General features: G+C 40.5%; 3 protein-coding genes and 1 pseudogene across 6 annotated transcripts; 1 reads left to right on the forward strand and 3 right to left on the reverse strand.

Moving 5' to 3' along the window:
• Positions 1–695: 695 nt before the first annotated feature.
• LOC311036608 (nucleolar and spindle-associated protein 1-like) lies at positions 696–2,790 on the reverse strand (annotated as a pseudogene). The gene is made up of 5 exons (XR_014602939.1): positions 2,413–2,790; positions 2,129–2,295; positions 1,734–1,897; positions 1,441–1,557; positions 696–1,335 (listed from the first exon to the last, which is right to left on the reverse strand). The product of XR_014602939.1 is annotated as a nucleolar and spindle-associated protein 1-like (transcript).
• Positions 2,413–11,953, reverse strand: LOC311036605 (RNA polymerase-associated protein RTF1 homolog). Of its 2 annotated transcripts, XR_014599866.1 has the most exons (9): positions 11,825–11,953; positions 10,930–11,040; positions 10,514–10,664; positions 8,476–8,677; positions 4,243–4,348; positions 3,565–3,676; positions 3,319–3,445; positions 2,763–2,846; positions 2,413–2,460 (listed from the first exon to the last, which is right to left on the reverse strand). XR_014599866.1 is itself a non-coding variant. In XM_084045402.1 (8 exons), exons 1-8 carry the CDS (start codon positions 11,906–11,908, stop codon positions 2,816–2,818), a joined length of 924 nt encoding a protein of 307 aa, XP_083901528.1. In that variant the 5' UTR covers positions 11,909–11,953; the 3' UTR covers positions 2,713–2,815. The 2 variants fall into 2 exon arrangements, 1 of the variants encoding a protein (XP_083901528.1); XM_084045402.1 differs by lacking the exon at positions 2,413–2,460 and having other exon boundaries at positions 2,713–2,846.
• Positions 11,954–12,953: 1,000 nt separating this feature from the next.
• On the forward strand, positions 12,954–19,596 carry ndufaf1 (NADH:ubiquinone oxidoreductase complex assembly factor 1). The gene is made up of 5 exons (XM_084045405.1): positions 12,954–13,126; positions 17,637–18,170; positions 18,600–18,785; positions 19,163–19,237; positions 19,449–19,596. Exons 2-5 carry the CDS (start codon positions 17,661–17,663, stop codon positions 19,587–19,589), a joined length of 912 nt encoding a protein of 303 aa, XP_083901531.1. The 5' UTR covers positions 12,954–13,126; positions 17,637–17,660; the 3' UTR covers positions 19,590–19,596.
• A 467-nt stretch (positions 19,597–20,063) lies between these two features.
• Positions 20,064–24,458, reverse strand: LOC311036604 (nucleolar and spindle-associated protein 1-like). Of its 2 annotated transcripts, none has more exons than XM_084045401.1 (12): positions 24,255–24,458; positions 23,594–23,653; positions 23,151–23,333; positions 22,762–22,912; positions 22,388–22,462; positions 22,154–22,266; positions 22,016–22,063; positions 21,723–21,889; positions 21,323–21,486; positions 21,031–21,147; positions 20,835–20,940; positions 20,064–20,193 (listed from the first exon to the last, which is right to left on the reverse strand). In XM_084045401.1, the coding sequence occupies exons 1-12, from the start codon at positions 24,330–24,332 to the stop codon at positions 20,106–20,108; spliced, it is 1,350 nt and encodes a 449-aa protein (XP_083901527.1). In that variant the 5' UTR covers positions 24,333–24,458; the 3' UTR covers positions 20,064–20,105. The 2 variants fall into 2 exon arrangements, with proteins under 2 accessions (XP_083901527.1, XP_083901526.1); XM_084045400.1 differs by having other exon boundaries at positions 22,388–22,477; positions 24,255–24,457.
• Between the last annotated feature and the right edge of the window lie 843 nt (positions 24,459–25,301).

Here is a 25,301-nt window from a genome sequence, read left to right on the forward strand (position 1 = left end):
TCAAATCCCAGTACCAGCCAAAGTGTCTCTGAGCAAGAAGACACTGAACCCCCTCTCAGTATAATTAACCGTAACATTTTCAATTTGTAGGCTTCATTTGAGAGGAAGAAGCACTATGATTTGTCCACATTCAACACACTGCATCTACGAGTGCGTGGTGACGGCCGTCCATGGATGATCAATATTGCAGCAGAAACCTACTTTTGCCACCAGATAGATGATGTATACAGTTACTTCTTGTATACCAGAGGAGGACCCTACTGGCAAGATGTCACGGTATACTCCATCGTCATGCTATAAATACGTCTTTAGTTGTTGAATTAAAGTTAACATCTTCACCATTTTACCTTTAGAAATGTCTATACAATCTAATCTTCACATGCTGTTCATAACTTGGAAACTGACAGACCTTTTGGAATGGGGTGCCTGGTGGTGGCGGCTCAGCCAGTTGGTGCACTAAACATGCTTTAATTTGTTCAGCAGACGCACTTGTATCTAGTGTGTCTGCTAAATGTCTAAATTGTTTTGAGTTCTTTGTCTCTCTACACTTTCCAATCTAAATAAAGCTTAAAATAATCTTAAAAGAAACCTTTAAATATCCCCTACTCCCTGGCAGATACCATTCTCCAAGTTCTTCCTGGCACATTGTGGAAGAATACAAGATGACCAACATCCACTCTGGCTTGACAAGGTAGTACAGCAAAGAGATTTATTTTTTTGCAAGGAATTTATAAAAAATAATTTAACATAAAGCAGAAATATTTAAACACCAATACATACATTAACTTTACTATGTATGAAATATGCTATGACATTACTTCAAGTTGTAACATGCAATCTTAACAGAGCTACAGAACATTGCTGCATTTCTGAATACAACACACACACATGTAGTGTGTTGTATTCACACATGCAGCACTTTTTTTAGTAAATTAATTATTTAGTGACTAAATAATTAATTCTTAGCCACTTGTTTCTTATTTCTGCAGATAAACACAATTGGATTTACTTTGGACTTGTACTGTGCTTGTAATGTACCCTGAAGTCTGAGAAGCATCACTGTAGCCCCCATAAATAAAATCCAACAGTCAACAAACCATAAGTCTCCAAAATGCAAGTCACTCATAGTAGTATGCGGTTTGTCAATACAGCATACAATTAGTAATATAAACTTTCCCAGGGAGTTTTTCAAAACATGTCTATACAATGAACATTCACATAAATGTAACTGAATAAAAGGTTTAACGGTTAAGACATTGTAAGACATCGATTGTGAGATCTGAGAGTTGTTTCCTCCTGTGTTTTCTCCGTTCTCTCCAAATGGCTTCAGTTTCCCTATAAAATAAAGACACCAACAAAATCAGACATTTATTTAACCACTAGTGTCATATTTAAGCAGCAGAGAATTTGAAGATGCTAGACTTAAGATGCCAGACTTACCTTTATGGGGCTTGTATGCAAGGGGACGTGACAGACTTTCCTTCAGGTCAAAGCATGGCTTCTTGTTATTTCCAGGGGTGTTTGAAACACTTACATTGCCCATGAAAACAAATGCTCCTTTGGAATTCAGAAAAAAATAAGTATGAGAGACAAATACAGAGCATTCTCAGGGTGCATTACTTTTCCAGCAACTTTCCGTTTCAATTAAGTAGTGACTATGCAACATTTTCTATGTCACAATGATTGTGAGTCCCTCAAATGGTAGTGTATTTTTAACAGTATGATCATGTTACCTGGGGTCTTCATAGCCGAGACGTCGGCAGTCTTTACTGGGTTGACCTTTCCTCCATCATTGTTCTGTTTTCCTGGGGTGCCTAAGGAGATACGTGATGACATACGTGCCGGCGTCTTCACCAAGGTCCTCTTATGTTCATTGTCCTGTATGTCTTGGGAGAACCTGCAAAAAGTTGACATTTGGTTGTTTTATTGTACCATGATATGCTGTGTATGTTAAGTTTTTGGACATCCTCAAGATGCAATAATCATCCATACATTTTCTCAATACGTTATTTTATTTATTACATTCACACCTCTGCAATGCCCAGTACAACAAGTTTTCTTTTGCTGGCCATAGACCAGTAGTGGAGCAACCATGACCGGGAGGACAAGATGTAAAACAGCATCTCACCTAACATTGATCCTGCGTGTGGACAAGACAGGTGGCCTGAACAGAGCATCTTCCTTCTGGGAAGGTTTCTTGAGCACAGGTTTACTGGCTGAGGTATGTCTGCGTTTGTCATCAACTGGTTTGGTCAGTGCAGGGCTGAACAAGGAAGCAGGGCCTGGGGGTGGCTTCTATAAAAAAAAATACACCAGCACAAAAACAAACGATCATTGAAAGTGTATGTACCCGCTAAGCTAGTAGTGGTTATAAAACAGAATGCCCAATTAGTGATTGAGTGAATTACTCACTTGATTTTTTCCTTTAACTGGATTCAAAGGAGTATTTTCCCTCAGTGTCTGTTTGAAAACACAAGAAAAAAGAAAACAAGATTACAATCATGTCATAATGGTATTTCAGCAATGCCACCATCAGGGCAAGGTCTTTCACTGAATTACTGTAAGTCTCCACCTGCTTCCTCTGGACGTAAGAGTCAATGGACTCCATCTTTTTAAAATGTGCCTTGTGCAGTTTTTTGAAGTCTGTACAAAACATTCAGAAACAGTTGTAGAGGTAGTAAGAAAACTATAAAAAAGATGTACAAGATTGGTGGAACTTTCAGGAAACCAAATGAACTGTAATGACAGAAAAGAAAACTTACTGGGCGACTTCAAGGCCTTTGACTTATTCAGGAGTCCTTCATAGCGTGGGATTTTACCAGCTTTCATCGCTTTTGGTGCATCGTCTACCATACACATGGAAAAAAAAATTATACAAGTTTAGTTTACATCCAAATAAGTTCTATAGAGATGCACGAAACAAATGATAAGCAGTATGTTTGATAATTCATACATAATACACTACCAAAAAAAGGACAACAATGGAATGCAGAGATATCCATTTTACACAACCAGTTCCTGGAGCCTTTCTGGCAGCTATTTCATACAAAATTAGAACCCCCAAAAAATGACGACAATCAACATAAATGTTCACTTTAGTATTAACATTTGTAAATTTGACTGTAGATTGTCATGTTATAAAAGTAGAAGTTATATACATTTCAAAAGTAGGTCAAAAAGGAGATCATCAAAATAGAGATACATGAGTGGTGGTGTGTCGCGTCTATCAGGTGCTTAGGAGAGGTCATGCAGTCATCAAAATGCGATATGAAGACTCACACATACTGGCTTTTTGTTAGTGTTGTTACTCATACTCACTCGTCGTCATCATCGTAAGATGAAGAGTGTGAACTCCGGTCACTTTTTATAGATTTGTCATCATCTTCCTCTTCATCAGAATACACTTCGCTTGTCTTTAGGGGCTGACGCTTAGCCAGCAGTTCAGCTGTTTGCCAGAGAAGTCAAAGATCAGCATAAGAATGTCCCAACCTCTTTATTGCCAGAACAATACCACTTAAGGGCTATAATACAAGAATAGAAATAGGACTATGACCGTGTGCCAACCTGTTCTGTTTTTCTTTTTCTCATGCTCAGCTTTCAGTTCTTCCATGAACTGGGAGTTCTTGTCAAGCTTTTCGTCACGTTTGGATCGTCTCTCCTTGTTGTGTGACATGACCTAGAGAGGGATGGAAGTTGAAAAGACAATGTGAAAATTATGTAGACTTTTAATATGACATTGGGACAAGCCGATAGCCGTGTGGTTAGGTAGGCGTGCCACATATGCTGACATGCCTGACAACAAGTCCCCGGTTCGATTCCCGGGCTGGCTCGACCATTTGCTGCATCTCACTCCCCTACTCTCTCCCCCACCTTTCCCATCCCTCTACTAGACAAGTTTGCCGCTACCAAAAGAACAATACTTAATATACCTGGGTTTGGAGAAAGAAACAAAAAACTGCCAAAAATCTGTAGAAAAAAGAAGAAGAAAAAAAAACAGTGTGCTCTCTCTCACACAAACCACAGCTCCAACTAATTCTGTCAATATTACATCCTTTCAAGTTTTGAAAACACTGAACCATATTATGGTGCTGTGGTGATTTTATCCATGAGACTTTCTGCACAGTTTGGCTGTTCTGAATGTGGGCTTTTTAATGGTTACCGGCACCACTCTTAAGAACAAATCAAACAGATGAACATGCCATTCATAAGCAATGTGTGAAATGCCAACAGGACTGTACCCACCACTTGTGTGTCTTGGACCCGAGATAGCTTCCTTTTTTCTTTCTCTTCCTCGTGCTTCTTTTTCTTCTCCTCCTTTTCGGTCTTCAGTTTCTTTCTAATTTCAAACCTGTTGAGGAGAAAAACAACATTAAAAACAGCACACAGCAACTGTTAACAGTATAACTACCACAAAATTAGATACAGTCAACATAAATTGATATAAAAAAAAGATCATACCTTATTAAATGTTTAGGCCATTGACTTTAAGTCATGAAAACTTTACATTTTTAAGGAGTTTTTAGTTTTTTATAATGATTATTTTCATCATCCAGGTGATAAGACCACCTTAAAATGATCAAATTCTACAGCTATCATTCACCTCGCCAGAACTAATTTGAAGCTTTTCTCGAAGGACAAGAAATACTTTTCAAATCAATCCACACCTTCAACTGCAAAGACAAAAACCAAGGCAACGCAAAGTTCACTCGTGTTGAATTACCTATTTCTCAGATCTTTACATTGGCTCCCTGTCTGCCCTGTCTTTAAAAAGCGTGCAAGCTTGCAGAGAGGCTTTGCATTCCATATAGAAAGTAAACTGTAGATAGCTGTAGAAAGTAAACTGTAGCTACTGTAGATAGTAAGGATGTTAACGACTCAGTATTTTGCGTGCCGGGGGCATTTATCAATGTGTCGATCAATTTTCCTTAATTATATATTTTTTGCTTCGCAGTTGAGAGAGTGCAAACTGCGCTTTCCTTTAAGCACCACAACTGCAGCCTTCATGTTTTGAATTTGAATCAAAGCCCTAATGATAACAAAAATGAGACTTTATTTTATAAACATGTTTATTAACGCAGAACTTTTGTTTAATCCGTACGCTACAACAGCCTATAACTAACGAGGCCTATATTTGACAAATTAGTAAGAATGATGTCAGACTCAGCTCTCCTTCCCGTTGCCAAATAATAATAGTAACAACACAACACGTATATGTAGCTACGTATATGGCCTGGATATAAACTTTTATAACATCTTACGGAGCGTTCCGGTTACCTCAGCGAATACAAGAGCGCTCGTCCCCAAAAAACGCCCCAGATCAAATCCGGCGACATGGAAACGGTCGGCACCAGGTACTCCTAAACGTAACTTCAGTAAAAAAAATGGGGGCGAGTGTGTTATGGAGCGATTGTTCCGGTTACCTCAGCGAACGTTCACTCTCTTGTCGCGCTGTCATAGTTTGGCGACAGAGCACGGTGTATGCTAGAAATGCCATCAGGTCACGGAAGCCTTTCCCCTCGACAACGCTAACAGTAGGCATAATATCTTCGGCTATCACACACAGACCTAACTGTTCCTCTCTCATTTGGAAAACATTTTATACTTTTTTACATTTTTGAACAAGCCATTAAAACATTTTTGGTAAAAAATTAAATGACAAAAAAAAATTAAAAGATTATTTTTCCATTTCTTTTTTTTTTCACAAAACTTTTATCACACGATTTTGTAGCCTATTTTTCAACCAGTGCCAATTATCTAAGCTTGTAATCTTGGGCGCTACTCTCCCTCTGCCAGCCGTGGGAGCGCCCCGAACTGAGCTCATGCTTCCTTCAACACATGAGGAGTGAGCAGGCCGCTTCTTATCACCTGACGGGGGAGTTTCCCCGGTAGGATGTAGCGCGTGGAAGGAACACGTTATTCCAACCAGTTCCTTTCCCCTCCATCAGGCGACCCGGCTGACCAGGGGGGAGGCAGTATGGAGACCAAGATTACTGCATGTTTTTTTGTGAGGGTACCTACCCTAGGGGACACAGGGAGAACACGCAAACTCCACACTTAAAGGCCCTTTCACCAACCCCACCTAGGGTATGGGCACTGATGACGTGGAGGTCGGAGGACAGAACACGCCTCCAGTGCCCGCAGCGTCCCTGGTGGGAATCGAACCCAGGACTTTCTAGCTGTGAGGCGACAGCGCTGTTATTATTATTTCTATTTTTAGAATCGACAGGAGCAACGAGTCGAAAATAGAGTCGACTTTCGACTCATCTTAACACATTCGGTGCCAGAATTTTATAATAACAGATTACGTTCGGTGCCATAAATCTCACCGTTGCGCTGCACGGCGTTGTTTAAGCTGTAGACTCCACGATGAGCAATCCATGTGAAACAATGCATGCGTGCAGGGTGCACGATGGTGTGACAAACAAAAAAACGGTTTGAACCGTGTTTGGCACCCGATGTGTTAATATTAGAGGTGCTGCGATCAAGGTTTTTGCGATCCGATTCGATCAGGCAGCATCAAAACAGATCCGATCCGATTAATTCCGATCCGATGTGTCACATAATAGTCTCTATACTGTCTATCTAAAAGTTTGTATTTTAATTTTTTTTGTTGCTCTGTAAAGCACTTTGAGCTGCATTTATGTTATGAAAGGTGCTATATAAATAAAGTTTATTATTATTATTATTATCTAATATATTATTATTATTATCCGCTCCGATCCCCCCGCCCACCTCTCGGTCCGCACACCGCTCAGAAAAAAGAAAAGAAAAGAAAAGTATTTTGCTGCATGGCTGAATCACTTTCTCTTTTATCGCAAATGCGTCCCTATCAGTGTAAAGAGCCTCGATGGACAGCTAGGCCTACCATGTTGCAAAAGACGCCATCTAAGTTTCCCTTTTATGTAGGCATTGTCTTTTTTAATAAGACGGACAATAATAAATCCTGTTAATGATTAATCACCAGGTTCGAGAGAGCAGTGGTGGAAAAAGTAGTCACATTGTTTAGTCTTATCCGACGATAACTAAATATTCTAGTTTTAAACTTTTGGGTCTGAGAGTCTAAATCTCATCAAATGGTGGGATCCGTGGCTTAAAGGACAACTTTGTTTTTTTACAACCAAGGTTTATGTTTTAGATTGTAATTAAAGTAAATAAAAGATGAGTGTTAAAATTTTAAAATGTACTGCTTTCTATAGTTTTAGCAATTTTCGCGATCTTTTTACAGTGGGCGGGGGCATTCTGTCCGGTGGCTAAATATGTCTTTTTTTACACAATAACCCGGCGTTTTCTTTATTATTATTTACAGTAGTTCTTCTAGCCCCCAATAACTCACATCTGGCCATCAAAGACCACAGGACCTTTTTTATTGTGTAAAAAAAGGCATATTTAGCCACCGGACAGAATGCCCCCGCCCACTGTAAAAAATATCGCGAAAATTGCTAAAACTATAGAAAGCAGTAAATGAAAAAAAAAATAACACTCATCTTTTATTTACTTTAATTACAAGCTAAAATATAAACCTTGGTTGTAAAAAAACAAAGTTGTCCTTTAAATGTGGAATAAATAATGGACCTTGATATGAAAAAGGTTGAAAACCACTGGCCCAGAGGAGAGGGGAGAATGAGTGAGGAAGAGACCGACAAAAACAGAGTCGGCAGAAGAAAGTGGTTGTCTCTAGTCTACACCCTCCCCAATACCGGTTAGGGTTGGCAGTGACAGGGACTATACAGTACATAATATTGTCTCTGTCGGGTGGAAACCTCAGAGCTTGTAGATCTACTTTTGATGCTTTGTGTGACGCTGTAGGATGATGAAGATAAGAAGGACATTCATTTACACCACTGCGAGAGAGAGGCTCGCCGCTCGCGTCGCTAAAGCCAGTGTTGTTAATTCAGCCAAAATCATTTGCTTTTCAAATCGCATTGTTTGATCGGCTGGTGATATAACTTAACAGTCACAAGGTATTTATAAACATACTTGTGTGGATGACGGTGATGGAGAATTTGAATGAAGTCTGGATCAGGACGTGCTACGCACTTCTGTGTTGCTTGCACGGAGAATGTGTCAGCCTGTACAACATGTGGCGCGCGGCCACGACCACTGTTAAAAAAGGATTGATCAAGTGATATTACTCAAACAGAGAACATAACCTCTCCAGAGTCCAGAATCATAGTGAACAAAGTTTCACAGCGTGCTGGACCACTGCTGGTTAGAAGTGCTGCATAGAACTGCTGGAGTGGAGTACTGGAATGGAGTGTTTTGATCGGAGCGTTTGATCTGCATTTTCGCTGCGATCTCCATTTTTAGCTGTTATCGGGCCGATATCCGATCTGTTAATCGGATCGCGGCATCTCTAGTTAATATCTCTAGTAGATGGGTTTCATTTCGTTGCTCGTCTTTTACAAAATAAACAACTTTTCTTTCAACCCGTACAGTAGCTGAGAAAGAGACAACTTGGAAAGCAAACGCACTTACCGTCTTTTTAGCACCTCTCTCTTCTCAATTCGGTTGAACAGCTCCTGTTTCCTTTCCTTCTCTGTCATCTGCTCCAGCCGAGCTCGGTCCTCCTCATCTCCCATCAGGTCGTCACCGTAACCGTCCCGGAAAACATCGTCCTCAGAGGAATCTGAGTCCGAACTGGAGGAGGAACTGTTGCTCTCTGAGTCTGAGACCTTGCCTTATGGGGAGAAAATAAGACTATGATAAGTTCCCCTTCTTCAAATGGTCACCAGTACACTGTAAAGTTATGGGAATACATTGGGATCATTTACACATTTAAGCTGACACTCTTACTCGGAGTGACCTACAAAAAATATAAACACAAAATAATTAGAACAAATGGAATTCCAATGCCGTTTCAGTGTCCACGTTTTTTTTGTTTAGTTATGTGATGCTTTCTTTTTTATAGACAATTTTAATCTCTGGGTCTTGTTTTCAGGTCTGCCTTAGATGGGACGCAAGCAATCAGGATCATTTTATTAGGGCAATCATTATTGTACCTGATACTAGTGGTCATGCTCAACTTAAAACACCACAACACATTTTATGGCAATTCTAAATCTTTTGATCCGGTAATATTTCAGAGCAATTTTATTAACTTTTCCTGAGCTGGAAATCAGCTATGTATCTCCAACTATAAGTCAATTTTATTTGTATAGAACATTTCATGTAGCTGCAAACTAAATGCCCATCACACTAAAATACAACAATTGTACAGTAACAGTATTAACTAGAAAACTAGCCAGTACTGTTCCTGATTAATCCTGTCTTACCTCACTTCAAAAGATATAAATGATCTTTTGAAGTGACACACCTATTTATAGGTCTCTATTTCATCATGCGTCTCGCTAGCCAATCAAAGCACACCCTTTCAACATATTGTCACGTGTCACGTGAAGCTTGACCAATGTTAGCTTGGTGGACACACGGAAGGACGAGAACGAAAACATAGTCTCCTGGCGGAGACAACTAGAAAATGTGCTCCTCGGAGCACAGGTCTCCGCCAGTACTGTTCCTGATTAATCCAGTCTTACCTATTTATATTACATATTGTCACGTGTCACCTGACCAATGTTAGCTTGGTAAATAGCCCACATCTCCCAAATACAGATTAGTTGCTGGCCTACATGCCAGCTAGGATAAGTAGGATAAGTAGATGAGTCACCTAATGACAGCCGCGAGAAATTATTCTACAAATGAACAAGGTACATTAGACCAATGCAATCCTTGTCTATAGCTGCAGGTTCAGTGCATAGCACACAGCTTGAACACACATCACTGCAGAATACTAACTGTTCAATTCAAAAAGAGGGGGCATATATAATGTCCACACCATCAGACTGCTGTTGGTATGCCTTGCCCTGTCCCTCTTCACTCTATGTGGTCTCTCATCCTACTCTATGTCAAAAATGTCTCTGTACCTCCAAATTCTATCCACAAATTCTATCCACAATATTCACTTCCTGTCGATTTCATTGGATTTCATTGGATCAAATCAACAGGAAGTGATGCCCACACACCCTAGGAAACTTGTGGATACGTTTTATTTATTGGCCGGATTTCAGTGATTCTGGTTATATTTTTGCACATCAGGCATTTAACTGACAGCCTTATTCAGAGCGATTTACAAATTCTGAAGAAGTTATGTTATATTCTGACTGTGGAGAAGGCTACAAGGAATATTCTTTGGTCAAGAACAAATGGGTTCCACCGCGCCTCAAGCCAAATTCAGGCTGGTCCAGTGCATGGTGCGACTGGCATGTGTAGAAGAAGGCAGGCACTGGAGCAAACTCGGACAATTAAAGCCTTTTTTTATTTACAAGGTGCAGGCAGGTCATGATCTGATGAGGATATATTGACATTGAAACTTGGTCACGTTCCACGATATTTGCCTGCACCCTGTAAATAAAAAAGGCTTAAATTGTCAGAGTTTGCTCCAGTGCCTTCCTTCTTCTGAATATTCTTTGGTACTTTGTTCTCGTTCTCCCCACATTTCACCACAGATGCAACTTACCCTCCTCTGGAGCAGAGCTCTCAGCTGAACTGTCTCCATCAGAACTACCAGATGCAGCAGCTTTATTTACTTTCTTCTTTGTAGTGTTCTTCTTATCAGACCCTTTCCCTTGCTTAACCTTCTTCTTGCCTTTGGTGCCACCGACGGTCCACTGTACAAAGCATTGAAACATTGTGTATATCATCAAATAATGATTGTTGCTTACATTTTTACATAAAAACTAAAATAATAAAGACAAGAGGTTGATACTGTGAGGAACGTTGAGGTTAATGTGACAGAATGCCAACTAAGCTTTTATGTCTGAAAAGAGATGGCCCTAGGAGAATGATTAATTTGCTTGTATGGGCTCAATTTTCACCTTTAGCCCATAGTTGGGAGAAGACCATTTAAATCTGGTGGAGCCATTGTTGTCATACCTCATCATCACTATCTGATGTCTCTGAGTCTGTAGAAGCAGCAGGCTTACTGGCTGGCTCTTCCTGTTCACCTGAGTCAACTCTCTTCCTCTTTGCCAATGACAAAAGCTCCTGTAATTGCAAAGGAATATGGTTTAGTGAAAAAAATCCAGGAATGTTATTTCAATTTATAGAAAAGATTAATATGCAACACTGCAGAAACACAGGGTGGTTGAAGTTCATACTGGAGACGTGGCTATGCAAATGTAAGATGTTGCAAAAACTTCTTTTAATAATTTAAGCAAAAGACCAATGCTAAAAAGACAACTGCTGCAGTTCAGGGGATGACATAGTAATTCCAGAAGTGGTAATAACACCACTGTTTAAGTGTCGTGTTCTAGTCAATAGACTGAGCCCACTTTCACCAAGGCAAGGCCAGGCAACAGTGTTGCCAGACTTTGTGAAATAAATAAGCAACCTGGTCTAAGAATACAAGCCCAAAAGAAGCAACTAGGCTACGGCTATTTATCAGAAAATAGGGGATCAAACAAGTTCACGACGTGTCGCATATGCTATTTTCATATAAATCTTGAGGAAAAGCAGGGTAAAATATGAAATATTTTAAAAAACATTTTAACACAAATCTTGTCCCTAACATATTTTGGGGGTCCGCCGACAAATACATATTAATTTGGGGGTCCTTGGCATGAACATGTTAAGAAACACTGGTTTAAACAACAATAGGAAACAAGCCCAAATAAGCAACTACACTTTAATAACAAGCCCGAAAAAAACGCAACCAAAGTCGCTTATAATAAGCGGACATGGCAACACTGCCTCGTTAGCTTCACCTCAAAGCGTTGACAGCGTAAACAATGAACATTACGACAAAATAAGGAACGTCGTGTTTCGTTACCTGATCTAAGTCATCGTCGCTCGCACTGTCTTCGGATTCAGAGTCAATCACGACGCAACCTTTCCGTTTCTTTACATTAACCATGATTAGCGCGGAGAGGCTAACGTGCTACCTCTGTGTCGTCTGAATGTTTGATGGTAAACCAATGGACTGGACGCGCCGACGCCAGTGTTGCCATATTTTGCAAGAAAAATAAGTAACCAACAACATATTTTCAGATAGGGGGGGGGGTGGTCTGTGCATTCAAATACATATTCATTTGGGGGTCCTTGACATGAAAATGTTTAAGAACCACTAGTTGAAACAACATTAGGAAACAAGCCCAAAAAAGCAACTACACTTTAGAAACAAGCCCAAAAAAACGCAACCACCAATATTTACAAGCAACTACATGGCAACTCTGACGCACGCAAGGAACGGCGCTACGCACAGACATTACAGAGCATGCGCACTCAAAATAAATAAATACACACACGGGCGCGTTTGGCATATCATCTTGATCAAACAAACGAAAATAAACAAAATACAGCCAGAGGATATTCAAAATCAAATACAAATATGAATCTTGATGAATTGAATACCCAGGACCACAATGGAAACATTAAGCCCATAGGGCTTTTTGTGTTGTAACAATCATTGTAAAATCGTACCACTACTGTACTGTTTACAAGCTGTTAATAAAGTATTCAATCAATGCACTGACTGCTTTCTTGTTATTCTATCACAATTATAATAATAATATGCATTATTATTATTATAATAATAATTTATTATGATTTAGTCAACCGGTGTGTGTGTGTGTGTGTGTGTGTGTGTGTGTGTGTGTGTGTGTGTGTGTGTGTGCGTGCGTGCGTGCGTGCGTGTGTTTGTGTGCGCGTGCGCATATGTCTGAGTGTTTTCAGATAAATAAATAAAACAACAATGACAAATCGGGAACGATCGTTACGGTGTGTCACTCAGGAGTCAGGACGATGAACATTGGTGCACCAGTGGTGCGTTCAGGACACTGATAATGGATAACGTTCAGAAATTGTTGAGGAAGATGTAAGAAAAATATGTGCCATCTGTGCTTCCGTTAGAGTTGCTGCTGAACGCAGCCCGTTTCCGCTGCTAGGACTGGTGTCCTTGATTAAGTTCGTGCGTGGATATTAGCCACATATAAATAGGTTGTATTTAGTGACTATACAATAACGCGCTTTGCGCATATTGAAAACATAAGCCATAAAACAAGATACTAGCTAGATAGTATGCCTCCTGTAGGTCCAGCATTTCCAATGCTGCAATGAAGCCATGTCCAGTTAGGTAAGTTAAAGCTTTAGTTCACAGTCACACGCTGCCCAGTATCTGTCTACTACTAGACGGGGATAACTTATCTCCGCATGCATGTGTGAGTGAGTCGAGATCTCGAGAACCGTCCGATCCCGTTCAGCTTCAAACTTCTGAATTCGGAATAACACCTGACCTGAGTGAAGTCGGTTGGGTGAGGATCGGCGGTTCTCCAATTCCGTAAATCCCCAAATCCCATATGGATGGATATAATGGCTATATCCCTGATGTCATCAAAATCACGTCATACCCAGGGGGCAAAGGGGGGTATGCTGCATTTGCTCTGCTATAAAAGGTTGGCCACCAGAAATAATATCTATGACCCCGTAGGATCACAACCTATATGGACAACCCGGTAAATTTTTTGCTGGAAATCCAATATGGCCGCCTCAATATTGGCCCCTATCAGTACCCAGGGGCAAAGGGGGGTATGCTGCATTTGCCCTGCCATAAAAGGTTGGCCACCAGAAATAATATCTATGACCCAGTAGGATCACAACCTATATGGACAACCCGGTCAACTTGCTGCTGGAAATCCAATATGGCCGCCTCAATATTGGCCCCTATCAAAAAATAGCTTTGGCAATAACTTTTGAACCAGATGGGCTAGAAATAAAAACTTGGTGTCTATTTCATGGTTTCAGAGCATGAGAAACTCAATGGAATACTTATCTTTATGATTGGGTGTGTCTGGCCCTTTAATTTGCATATTTCCAAGATGGATGCCACGCGAAAATGAGTTTTACTATGACTTTTACAGTGACAGCTTACTGTTATGGCAAAAAGTCTGCTTTTTAAGCAATATGAACACATTTGGTCAGTTTGAGCTTTCATTTCTATTTTGTCAATATGGCTGCAGTCATAAATAATGTATGGTATTACATTTTCCCCCAGATTTATTGATTTATAGATCTATAGTTGTGGGGATGATTGCAGAGAAAAATCGGAGAAAAAGCCCACAATGTATCTTATGTATCATTTTAATAAACTAAATACAATATAAACATACACATGCACACTCCAAGACTTGCCAAAAACTTCAACTTTAGGGCTATACAAATTAACATAGTGGTATGCATTCAAGTAACATAACAAAATATAGACTACTTAGTGACAAATAGAGTAAAGGCGGAGTTGAGGTTGCCTACAAAAGGTTCATTTTGACCTCTATGGTGCTGTCTTGCCTGCTTCTAAAGCCAATGATACTATGGTACAATGCTATTGACTGTCACTGTTGTCATGTGTTGCACTGATCCTGCTGCATCGTGTCTCCAGTACCTGGCAACGGCATCCTAAGTAGCATGGAATTGCCTTCTTTGCACAGGAACAGAGGCATGATATTGCCTTGCTCATTGACAAAGGCAAGGCTGGCTCGGTAGATGCAAGAGGGACTGCATTGCTAGCACTGAGAGACCATCCATACTCTGTGAAAGAAGGAATATCCGGCTTGGCGATATGTGCACATTTATCTATTATGGTTGCTAGAGCAGCTCTTCTCAGGTGCAGGTCAAAGGCATTCTCTGTCGGGGGCAGCAGCTTTAAGAGGGTTGATCTATTATTGAGGAACTTGTACACTCTAAGCTTACTCAGGTCAAAATCCTCCGGGTGGTCCGCTTTGGATGTATATACAGCAATTGTGAGGTCTCGTGCCTGATTGATGACGTCATATGAGAGGGAATCAGAAGAGTTTTCACCAAACTCCTCAAGTGCAGGGAGATCCAGACGCATGCTGGCCTTGAACCATGCCTTCTTCCCAGTGAAAAAGGGATAGCTGGTGGCATCTCTGCCACTTAAACTATGGATAAAGGGCAGGGCACGACACTGTGCAAGCCCCAGTGCTGATACCATTTGATGGATAGGAAGGTATGAATTGTGTTCTCACCCACAGCTCTGGAAGGCATCTGACATGGGTTGCTGCATAGTAAAGGCACATGATGATGATGTCTGTGTCATTGGCATGGATGACAACTCTGTCAACTTTGTCATTCTGGACACTGTACAAGGTGTGGAGTATTATTCTTGTATCAGCTTCCTGTTGTGTGGATTCTAGTGCAGGGACATCTTCAATAGACCCCTCCTTGATCACCACACTCCTTGTCTCTTCTTTAAACCACCCACCCAGGTAAAGATGTGTTGGACCAAGGGCCGACTTAAGTTTCTCATTTTCACACCATTCGTCACAGAGGAAACTCAATAGGTTTGCCTTGTTAGCTGACACAGCAAAAAACTCCTGAGGATCTGGAGCTGTGTAACGCATACTGACTTCATATTCTTTGGTAGGTTTTGGTCGAGCATATCTGTGTTCTTGCTCAGCTGTCTTAAGACTAGGTCCACTGTACCGGTCACAACAGAAGTGAATTATCTCTCTGCCAGCAGGCACATCATTCAACAGCAGACGTTGGTATCGTTCAGCGATTGTTCCAAATGCTTCACCTTTCAGGAACGACCAATGGCGTATGGCATACATGGCATCAATAACTACTGCTGTTTTTCTGTCTTCTGTAGGCAGCTCAGGGATGCATGCAACTTTGGTCTCCTCTTTCAGGACCTTCACAAGGCTTGCCTTGGTACCTGTTCTCATCCTGCCATCTTCCTGGAAGAGGGAAGGGGGGAAGCCACTGCACTCGTGGTTGCCTATAAAGTCAACAAGGTTGAGTTCTCCACCACTGGCTATGATTTGGGTCATGCGCAGGAGGGCAGTAATTTCATTGCTCTTGCCAGGTGCTGAGGTTTTCCCCTTAGACTTTTTAGATTTTGTGTTTTGAGTGTGGGAAGTGTTAAGCTTCATTATGCTTGTCTTCTTCTGTTCACTGGACAATGACTCACACAGTGCCTTCAGACCCAGTTCTTTCACACTCATCAAGTGGTCCTTGACTGTGGAATCAACACACTGTCCTGTAGATATGTTGATCGTGGATGATGTGCTCACTGTAAATGGGTTAGTCTCCACTGCTGCCATGACCTTGACTACCATCTCTGCATCCCGGATTACACGACTCTGACCAGACTCATGGTGTGGGTTGGAGGAGTGGAGGTGGAGCAAAGACTTGAGCTCTGCAGAGACAGCTGCAGTGAGTGGTTTTGTGTAGACCCATTTTGTCCTGGCAGCAGGGCTGAGTGTAATGCCATCCAGACTGCTTGCTTCCTTGGCATCGGCATTATAGGTCTGCTCCAGTAGCATGTCAAGAGAAACACTGTTGTGGCTGCCATCTGCTCGTCTGCCAACAAATACACCTGCCATCAGTGCTTCATGTACCTCTGAAGCTGTTTCTGGTAGTTTCTTCATCTCAGCCAAATACAGAGGTAAAGATTGCTGCCCGTACTTGTAGTGGCCTGCTGCAGTGAGGTAGGGTAGCATTCTTGCTGATTCACAGAGATGTCCTGTCCAGTCACCTTCCCGATCGTACTAGATAAACCTTTGGAGAATATCTGACATCTCCAGGAAGGTTTCCCAGAGTACTGCAGTTGGTTGCCCATTCAATGATTCCTGAAAAAGCAGCAGCTGCTCTCTTAGGACTGCCATCTCTGGACTGCCATCTCTGTTGCCATAACAGTCAGCTGTCACTGTAAAAGTCATAGTAAAACTCATTTTCGCGTGGCGTCCATCTTGGAAATATGCAAATTAAAGGTCCAGACACACCCAATCATAAAGATAAGTATTCCATTGAGTTTCTCATGCTCTGAAACCATGAAATAGACACCAAGTTTTTATTTCTAGCCCATCGGGTTCAAAAGTTATTGCCAAAGCTATTTTCTGATAGGGGCCAATATTGAGGCGGCCATATTGGATTTCCAGCAGCAAGTTGACCGGGTTGTCCATATAGGTTGTGATCCTACTGGGTCATAGATATTATTTCTGGTGGCCAACCTTTTATGGCAGGGCAAATGCAGCATACCCCCCTTTGCCCCTGGTAGTGGCCAATATTGAGGCGGCCATATTGGATTTCCAGCAAAAAATTGACCGGGTTGTCCATATAGGTTGTGATCCTACGGGGTCATAGATATTATTTCTGGTGGCCAACCTTTTATAGCAGAGCAAATGCAGCTTTCTAAAAAAAAGGGGGTTTTGCCCCCTGGGTATCATGGTACAGGACAGTGACGTCATTATGATGTGATTAATAGATATGGGCCTCTATGCTAAATGGTAATAAGGACTCTGGCAACAGGTACAGCATGCACTGCAATGGGCAGCATCGGCCTAGTCAATACAGACTGTGCTACAGATTAATACAGATTGTGAAAATGGCAGTATTTATAACATAACTATTAATTGTATTATGCAGTTAATATTAACGGTATTATACAGTTAATAGTAACGACGATTCAAAAGCAAGCATCACCCTCACCATCATTTGAAATAAGAATAGAATAGTGATGATGACTGTGATAAACTGTCAGGACAATTGAATTACATTCTAAGCTCACTTTAAAAGCAAAGTTATTTTAATTCGTTTTAATTCTATACAATTCCTCTTTCATCCAACAGGAAATTGCTGCATGACAAGTAAAAATGTCCCTGTCAAGGATTAATCATCTTCCTCCAGTGAGGCTGCTAGCCTCCATGCACCATAGAAAGATCTTGGTCCATTCCATCTATCCTGTATCTGTGGCCACAAGGTCTATGATTCAGGGCCAATACAAACGGCCCGGTCAGACCAAAGACACCACTCCTCTTTGGAAGATCAAAGTAGACTTCGGAAAAGGTTTGGCGGGTATAAAGAAGAATTTTGCACTGTTGAAAAAAGAGTTTTTCGACCGTTGGATCGGTCCAGAGGGGAAATCACTTACTGAACATATACTTGAACAGACTCTAGTAAGATGGGAATTCAGAGGGCCAGAGGACCTGGAGCAGTGGACGGTGTCCTCAGACCATGAGATAGGAGGCCAGAGTGAAGCCTACTTGAAACTTGGAAGGAACAACAATACCTGTTTTTTCTATGGGACTCTGTGTTCTGCTCCTCCAAGGGATGGAGAAACACGCTACAGTGGATACTGCACAATGCGCTCAAAGCAACCACTGGTTAGTATGCAGTGATGCTGCTCACTGCTCATTTCATCTTTTGTGAATTCAATCAATCAGGATGGTCTATGTTTCTACTGAAGGTTTCATAATTTGCCCCAGACCACTTGCATACTCAAATTCAAGACTTGTTCTTTAATCATGTTTTAATTGAGTTTACTTATTTTATATTATATTTGTTTAATTTAAAGCACTTTGAAACTTAGTTTTTTCCTCTACATTTTCTATTAATGGCTTTAAATGATTTTATCATGACAAAATCATCCTGAAAATCACATTTAACTGTGAAGTAGATCATGTGTCAGTTGTATTTAAGAACCGATCCACCACTGACTGACTTACTCCTCTTTGTCCCATCCACCACTGAGGAAATTGAAAAGGGCTTGCCATCATCTCAGTATAATTAACCCTAAAATGTTCAATTTGTAGGCTTCATTTGAGAGGAAGAAGCACTATGATTGGTCCACATTCAACACACTGCATCTACGAGTGCGTGCTGACGGCCGTCCATGGATGATCAATATTGCAGCAGAAACCTACTTTTCCCACCAGAAAGATGATGTATACAGTTACTTCTTGTATACCAGAGGAGGACCCTACTGGCAAGATGTCAAGGTATACTCCATGTCATGCTATAAATAAGTCTTTAGTTGTTGAATTAAAGTTAACATCTTCACCATTTTACCTTTAGAAATGTCTATACAATCTAATCTTCACATGCTGTTCATAACTTGGAAACTGACAGACCTTTTGGAATGGGGTCGCCTGGTGGTGGCGGCTCAGCCAGTTGGTGCACTAAACATGCTTTAATTTGTTTAGCAGACGCGCTTGTATCTAGTGTGTCTGCTAAATGTCTAAATTGTTTTGAGTTCTAATCCAACTCCTGTTAAGTCTCTACTCTCTCTGTCCTCAGTGTCCTGTCTCTACACTTTCCAATCTAAATAAAGCATAAAATGCTAAAAAACCTTTAAATATCCCCTACTCCCTGGCAGATACCATTCTCCAAGTTCTTCCTGGCACATCGTGGAAGAATACAAGATGACCAACATCCACTCTGGCTTGACAAGGTAGTACAGCAAAGAGATTTATTTTTTTGCAAGTAATTTATACAAATCATTTAACATCAACATCATAAAGCAGAAATATTTATTGCTGCATTTCTGAATACAACACACACAATGTAGTGTGTTGTATTCACACATGCAGCACTTTTTTTGTAAATTAATTATTTAGTGACTAAATAATTAACTCTTAGCCACTTGTTTCTTATTTCTGCAGATAAACACCATTGGATTTACTTTGGGAGACAAAGCAGATGGCCAATTTCAGCTGGAGATTGATTACATTGGCGTCTGTAAAGATTATGCGCATACAGAAGATTTTGCCTATGAGGTCTACAAGAGGAACCCTGAAGTCTGAGAAGCATCACTGTAGCCCCACTAAATAAAATCCAACAGTCAACAAACCATAAGCCTGCAAAATGCAAGTCACTCATAGTAGTATGCGGTTTGTCAATACAGCATACAATTAGTTATAAACTTTCCCAGGGAGTTTTTCAAAACATGTCTGTACAATGAACATTCACATAAATGTAACTGAATAAAACGTTAAAGCGTTGTATATAATGATATTGGCACCTGTCCATCTCTATTCTTTCACTGGAAAATATTGGAAATTAAGTGATAGAATTAAACTTGAGTTAAGAACATTTGAGTTAAGAACATTTATTAAGCTGCATTTAAAATATAAACCATAACAAAAGTACCTCTACATTGAGATTAACAATACAATGGTAACAATCTACAGTATACAATTGGACATCGCTGCATCCTTTAAAAGTATTTATAAAACAAATGAGCACAAAACATTACAAAAAGAAATGTACAAAACGAACTTGCAGATCTGCTTTTTTTGGGTGGGGATGGGGTTTAACGGTTAAGACATTGTAAGGCCCCTCCTGGCCCCAAGAACGTCTTCTTTCTTCTGTTTCCTGCCTTTGACATGCTTTGCTCTCCTGTCCTCCCTTAGAAAATAGGATACAGCAAACCATGTATGAAACACAAGCTGTAGTTGAATGATGATATTCTTATTTCTTTCTTATTCTGAGACAATGGCACCAATATAATCAATGTCATTTGCAGGTGTGTACTACTCGAGGTCAGTAGTTGTTTGAGCTGCACGTGTGCCCGCACATGCACACCCGCGAAAGTGCGTCTACATTGTGTATCGATCAAAAACAACCATTCACACCTATTAGGCTTACAAAAGCTGCAGAGTCTCAACAGTGTAAATTACCATAGGAATATTCCTGTCTGGATGCATATCAATGGTTTAACAGTGGCTTATGGATTCATGAACTAAATTTACGTCTGCAAGGTAATGCATATGACAACACTGAAGTATCCCCATTACGCAAGTAAATAGAACAACATTCGATATATTGTGGGTTAATAATAAATAGAACAATATTCGATATATTGTGGGTTGATAATAAATAGGCCTACATATTTAAGAGGTCATTTCAATTGGCGATCGCCAATTGCGTCACGTGCACGAGACGTAGCGCTCCTCCAGTAAAAAATCCCCAGCACACCCCATGTCATTTGCTAATCTTTTACTTATGAAAAATCTAACAACCCTTTTTCAAATCTCGGTCAAATATACCTTGTTTCCACCTGGTGCTGTTTATATTTTTTCTGGTGCGATTGTGAGATCTGAGAGTTGTTTTCTGCTGTGTTTTCTCCGTTCTCTCCGAATGGCTTCAGTTTCCCTATAAAATAAAGACACCAACAAAATCAGACATTTATTTACCACTAGTGTCATATTTAAGCAGCAGAGAATTTGAAGATGCCAGACTTACCTTTATGGGGTTTGTATGCGAGGGGACGTGACAGACTTTCCTTCAGGTCAAAGCATGGCTTCTTGTTATTTCCAGGGGTGTTTGAAACACTTACATTGCCCATGAAAACAAATGCTCCTTTGGAATTCAGAAAAAATAAGTATGAGGGACAAATACAGAACATTCTCAGGGTGCATTACTTTTCCAGCAACTTGCCGTTTCAATTAAATAGTGACTATGCAACATTTTCTATGTCACAATGATTGCGAGTCCCTCAAATGGTAGTGTATTTTTAACAGTATGATCATGTTACCTGGGGTCTTCATAGCCGAGACGTCGGCAGTCTTTACTGGGTTGACCTTTCCTCCATCATTGTTCTGTTTTCCTGGGGTGCCTAAGGAGATATGTGATGACATACGTGCCGGCGTCTTCACCAAGGTCCTCTTATGTTCATTGTCCTGTGTGGCTTGGGAGAACCTGCAAAAAGTTGACATTTGGTTGTTTTATTGTACCATGACATGTTGTGTATGTTAAGTTTTTGGACATCCTCAAGATGCACTAATCATCCATACATTTTCTCAATCCGTTATTTTATTTTATTTATTACATTCACACCTAGGCAATGCCCAGTACAACAAGTTCTCTTTTGCTGGCTATAGACCAGTAGTGGAGCAACCATGACCGGGAGGACAAGATGTAAAACAGCATCTCACCTAACATTGATCCTGCGTGTGGACAAGACAGATGGCCTGAACAGAGCATCTTCCTTCTGGGAAGGTTTCTTGAGCACAGGTTTACTGGCTGAGGTATGTCTGCGTTTGTCATCAGCTGGTTTGGTCAGTGCAGGGCTGAACAAGGAAGCAGGGCCTGGGGGTGGCTTCTATAAAAAAAAATACACCAGCACAAAAACAAACGATAATTGAAAGTGTATGTACTCTATGTAACTGCTAAGCTAGTAGTGGTTATAAAACAGAATGCCCAATTAGTGATTGAGTGAATTACTCACTTGATTTTTTCCTTTAACTGGATTCAAAGGAGTCTTTTCCCTCAGTGTCTGTTTGAAAACACAAGAAAAAAGAAAAGATTACAATCATGTCATAATGGTATTTCAGCAATGCCACATGTCATTTCAATAATTGATTACCTTAAGGTCTTTCACTGAATTACTGTAAGTCTCCACCTGCTTCTGTTTCCTCTGGACGTAAGAGTCAATGGACTCCATCTTTTTAAAATGTGCCTCGTGCAGTTTTTTGAAGTCTGTACAAAACATTCAGAAACAGTTGTAGAGGTAGTAAGAAAACTAAATAAAAAAGATGTACAAGATTGGTGGAACTTTCAGGAAACCAAATGAACTGTAATGACAGAAAAGAAAACTTACTGGGTGTAACCGACTTCAAGGCCTTCGACTTATTCAGGAGTCCTTCATAGCGTGGGATTTTACCAGCTTTCATCGCCTTTGGTCCATTGTCTACCATACACATACAAACAAAATTATACAAGTTTACTTTACATCCAAATAAGTTCTATAGAGATGCACGAAACAAATGATAAGCAGCATGTTTTATAATTCATACATAATACACTACCCAAAAAAGGACAACATTGGAATGCAGAGATATCCACTTTACACAACCAGTTCCTATAGCCTTTCTGGCAGCTATTTCATACAAAATTAGAACCCCAAAAAAATGCCGACCTACTACAGCTTTCCATTACTACTACAGCCCACCCCTTTACCACAATTTTACTGACCTGTCACACCACCCGCTGGGACTTCATCTGCATTATGAGGCTGTTGTTCATTGCAGTTTACACCAATCTCAGTGGGGACAATCGCACCAGAACCACCAGTGGATGAATACCGCTTCCTTTTGGCACTCCCTGCACCAGCAACTTCATTTTCCTTTGAATTAGAGACAAATTGTGACTTTGCTTAATTTTCAATGCAATGTAAAAGTTTATGTGCACGAAGACCACAGACATTTATTTATTTTTTACTTAGAGACACTAGCTTCTGTTATCGCTACTCATGCCGTCCCCTTTTTTTCGAGGGCTGGGTGTGTTCTCTACCATCTTTGCACTGACTGATGTGGCCATTGCATTACTTCTGACAGAGAGACAACACAGACAATGCTATATACCTTGGATGCTGCATATGGCAGTTCTGTCTCAGAGATGTTTCTCTTGGATTTCTTTCCCTTTCCACGCTTGGTCACGAATGATATCGGGTTGAAGACAGGCTCATCAGTTACTGTGTCATCTTGGACAAGAGGTTGGCTTTCATTTGTGTCCACTTGAGGGTCCACATTGTCACTCTCATTTCCCTGAAACATGGAAATAAAACACCCTAGCTCTGGTTAGTGAGAACTCACCAGCAGAGCTCAACAAGACCAGATCTAAAATACCCCTGGACCAAGAGGCTGCTACTTGCCTCACATTAAATCATTAGTGCAAGTTATATTAACATTAATAACAGATAACACGATATTCAATTACATTAAAATGACCAATTTACATCATTAGAGTAAGGGTTACTTTAACATTAATAAACATCATGAGTAACCGTTATATTGACTAAACGTACCTGGACGCTCTCCTCTTGTTGTTGGTAATGCCGTTTGATCGCCATAAGCAGCTTCTCTGCCTGTGTAAGATATAAACATAAGGTTTCATTCGGCACACATTACGTCTACCAAGGTGTGTGTAAGTATGAAGCCATGAATGTAAATATTAAAACATTTTGAGTGTTCGATTAATACGACAACGTAAGTAGTTTTGAGTAGTTCTTAGTTGCTTGTTTTAGAAGAGAATGCACTTAATACTTCTGGTGATTAGTAGTTTCGTTCCCTACCTATGTTGAATGCACGCATTGTAAGTCGCGTTGGATAAAAGCGTCTGCTAAATGACCGTAATGTAATGTAATTGCGGATCATTTGAGTGTTTGTTCATTCAATTTGAACTTTGAAACTATAAACAACTTAAACCAACATGTATAAAGGATAGGCATAAATAAGCTATGAGCTTCAGCCTATGCCTTTTCGATCAAACAGTATGAAATATTGAATTACAATGCGTTACGTTTTGTGATACTGTTGATGTGGATCGAAATAAACTAAAACCATGTACATATCGTTTGGTCATCCTTTTGACGTGAGTGAAACGGTTAACACAAATCTATGACTAGCTTTAGCAACGATCGCAACTCGACTTTTCAAGCATGTTTGAGGTTCTTGTATTCTCGTTACCTTCATCTTGTTGGCTTTGATCCCGAGTTCTTTTGCCAGACTTCGCAGCTCCGCGTACTTCATAGAGTCCAGATCCATGTTTTAATCCGATATCTGATGTAATTTCGAAGACAAAGTAAACACGCACGTTGTTTCGCTCATACGTTCGACGAACAAACACACCACTATGCAGGCCAGGCAGCAGACAGACAGCAGTGTCCTTGTATCACCCGCCCTGACGGTTAAAACCAACTCTCGTTTCAAAACATGGAGCGTGAGGCATTTTATTGGCTCGTTGGTCAAAGCGGAAGTACCCTGCAGCCAATGGGGGCTAAGCGGGACTAAGCCACGGTTTCCCAAACAGTGGGTCGGGACCCATTTGTGGGTCGCGGATCCATTTTAGTGGGTCGCGAGTGAATATCCCTTTATTTTTTTGTTTCCTAAATGTTGTCATTTATTATTATTATTCAATAAGATTTTCTTAAGATTTCCACCCAAAGAAAAATCACCATTTTGAGTTGAAAACAAATTCAAACATTTTTCAATAAGAATGTCATGAATAAACTAAAAATAATCAAAGAAGTAGTGAAAATAGCAGATCTGCAAGCTCGCAACGCGGCGCCTCTGAACTTGTAGATCAGTTATTTACACTAGTTTGGTGGGTTTTGGATCCCTCAATTTCAGATGTTTGCCTGGATTCTCAATCTCAGGCAAACATCTGATCTCTCTTTTGGGTCTTGAGCTAAAACGTTTGGGAACCACGGGGCTAAGGTCTGTTTACCAGTTACGCCCACTTTCTTTTTCTTTCTTTCTTTACTTTATTTATATAGATATTTTAAAATTATCTGACAAAACGTTAACGTAAACTATATTATCTCAATTTGAGATTCTCAATCTCAAGGTACAAATGTGTAACGAAAATACAGTGCGCTAAAAGACTGCAGTCACGCTGCTACATTAGAGTAATCATCATCTCACTTTACATAGAGAATCAACATCTCACATTTCTAACCGCTTGGGGGCAGTGCTGCATGAAACTGACGTAGTGGGACTGAGAGAGGGGGCCTG

This window comes from Gymnoscopelus microlampas, assembly GCF_963454915.1.
Source record: "Gymnoscopelus microlampas genome assembly, chromosome: 20".
Taxonomy (NCBI): Eukaryota; Metazoa; Chordata; class Actinopteri; order Myctophiformes; family Myctophidae; genus Gymnoscopelus; species Gymnoscopelus microlampas.

Excerpts from the sequence above, each read along its gene's own strand:
- ndufaf1 (XM_084045405.1), top strand. The coding sequence starts at position 17,661 with ATGTCCCTGTCAAGGATTAATCATCTTCCTCCAGTGAGGCTGCTAGCC. Across the intron at positions 18,786-19,162 it reads CCTACTGGCAAGATGTCAAG|ATACCATTCTCCAAGTTCTT; the intron begins GTATACTCCATG and ends ACTCCCTGGCAG. Across the intron at positions 19,238-19,448 it reads ATCCACTCTGGCTTGACAAG|ATAAACACCATTGGATTTAC; the intron begins GTAGTACAGCAA and ends TTATTTCTGCAG.
- LOC311036604 (XM_084045400.1), bottom strand. The coding sequence starts at position 24,332 with ATGGATCTGGACTCTATGAAGTACGCGGAGCTGCGAAGTCTGGCAAAA. Across the intron at positions 23,334-23,593 it reads AACAAGAGGAGAGCGTCCAG|GGAAATGAGAGTGACAATGT; the intron begins GTACGTTTAGTC and ends TCCATGTTTCAG. Across the intron at positions 20,941-21,030 it reads CGCATACAAACCCCATAAAG|GGAAACTGAAGCCATTCGGA; the intron begins GTAAGTCTGGCA and ends TTTATTTTATAG.
- LOC311036605 (XM_084045402.1), bottom strand. The coding sequence starts at position 11,908 with ATGGTTAATGTAAAGAAACGGAAAGGTTGCGTCGTGATTGACTCTGAA. Across the intron at positions 4,349-8,475 it reads AGAGAGGTGCTAAAAAGACG|GTTTGAAATTAGAAAGAAAC; the intron begins GTAAGTGCGTTT and ends TCTCCTCAACAG. Across the intron at positions 2,847-3,318 it reads TCTTACGATGATGACGACGA|ACGATGCACCAAAAGCGATG; the intron begins GTGAGTATGAGT and ends TGTGTATGGTAG.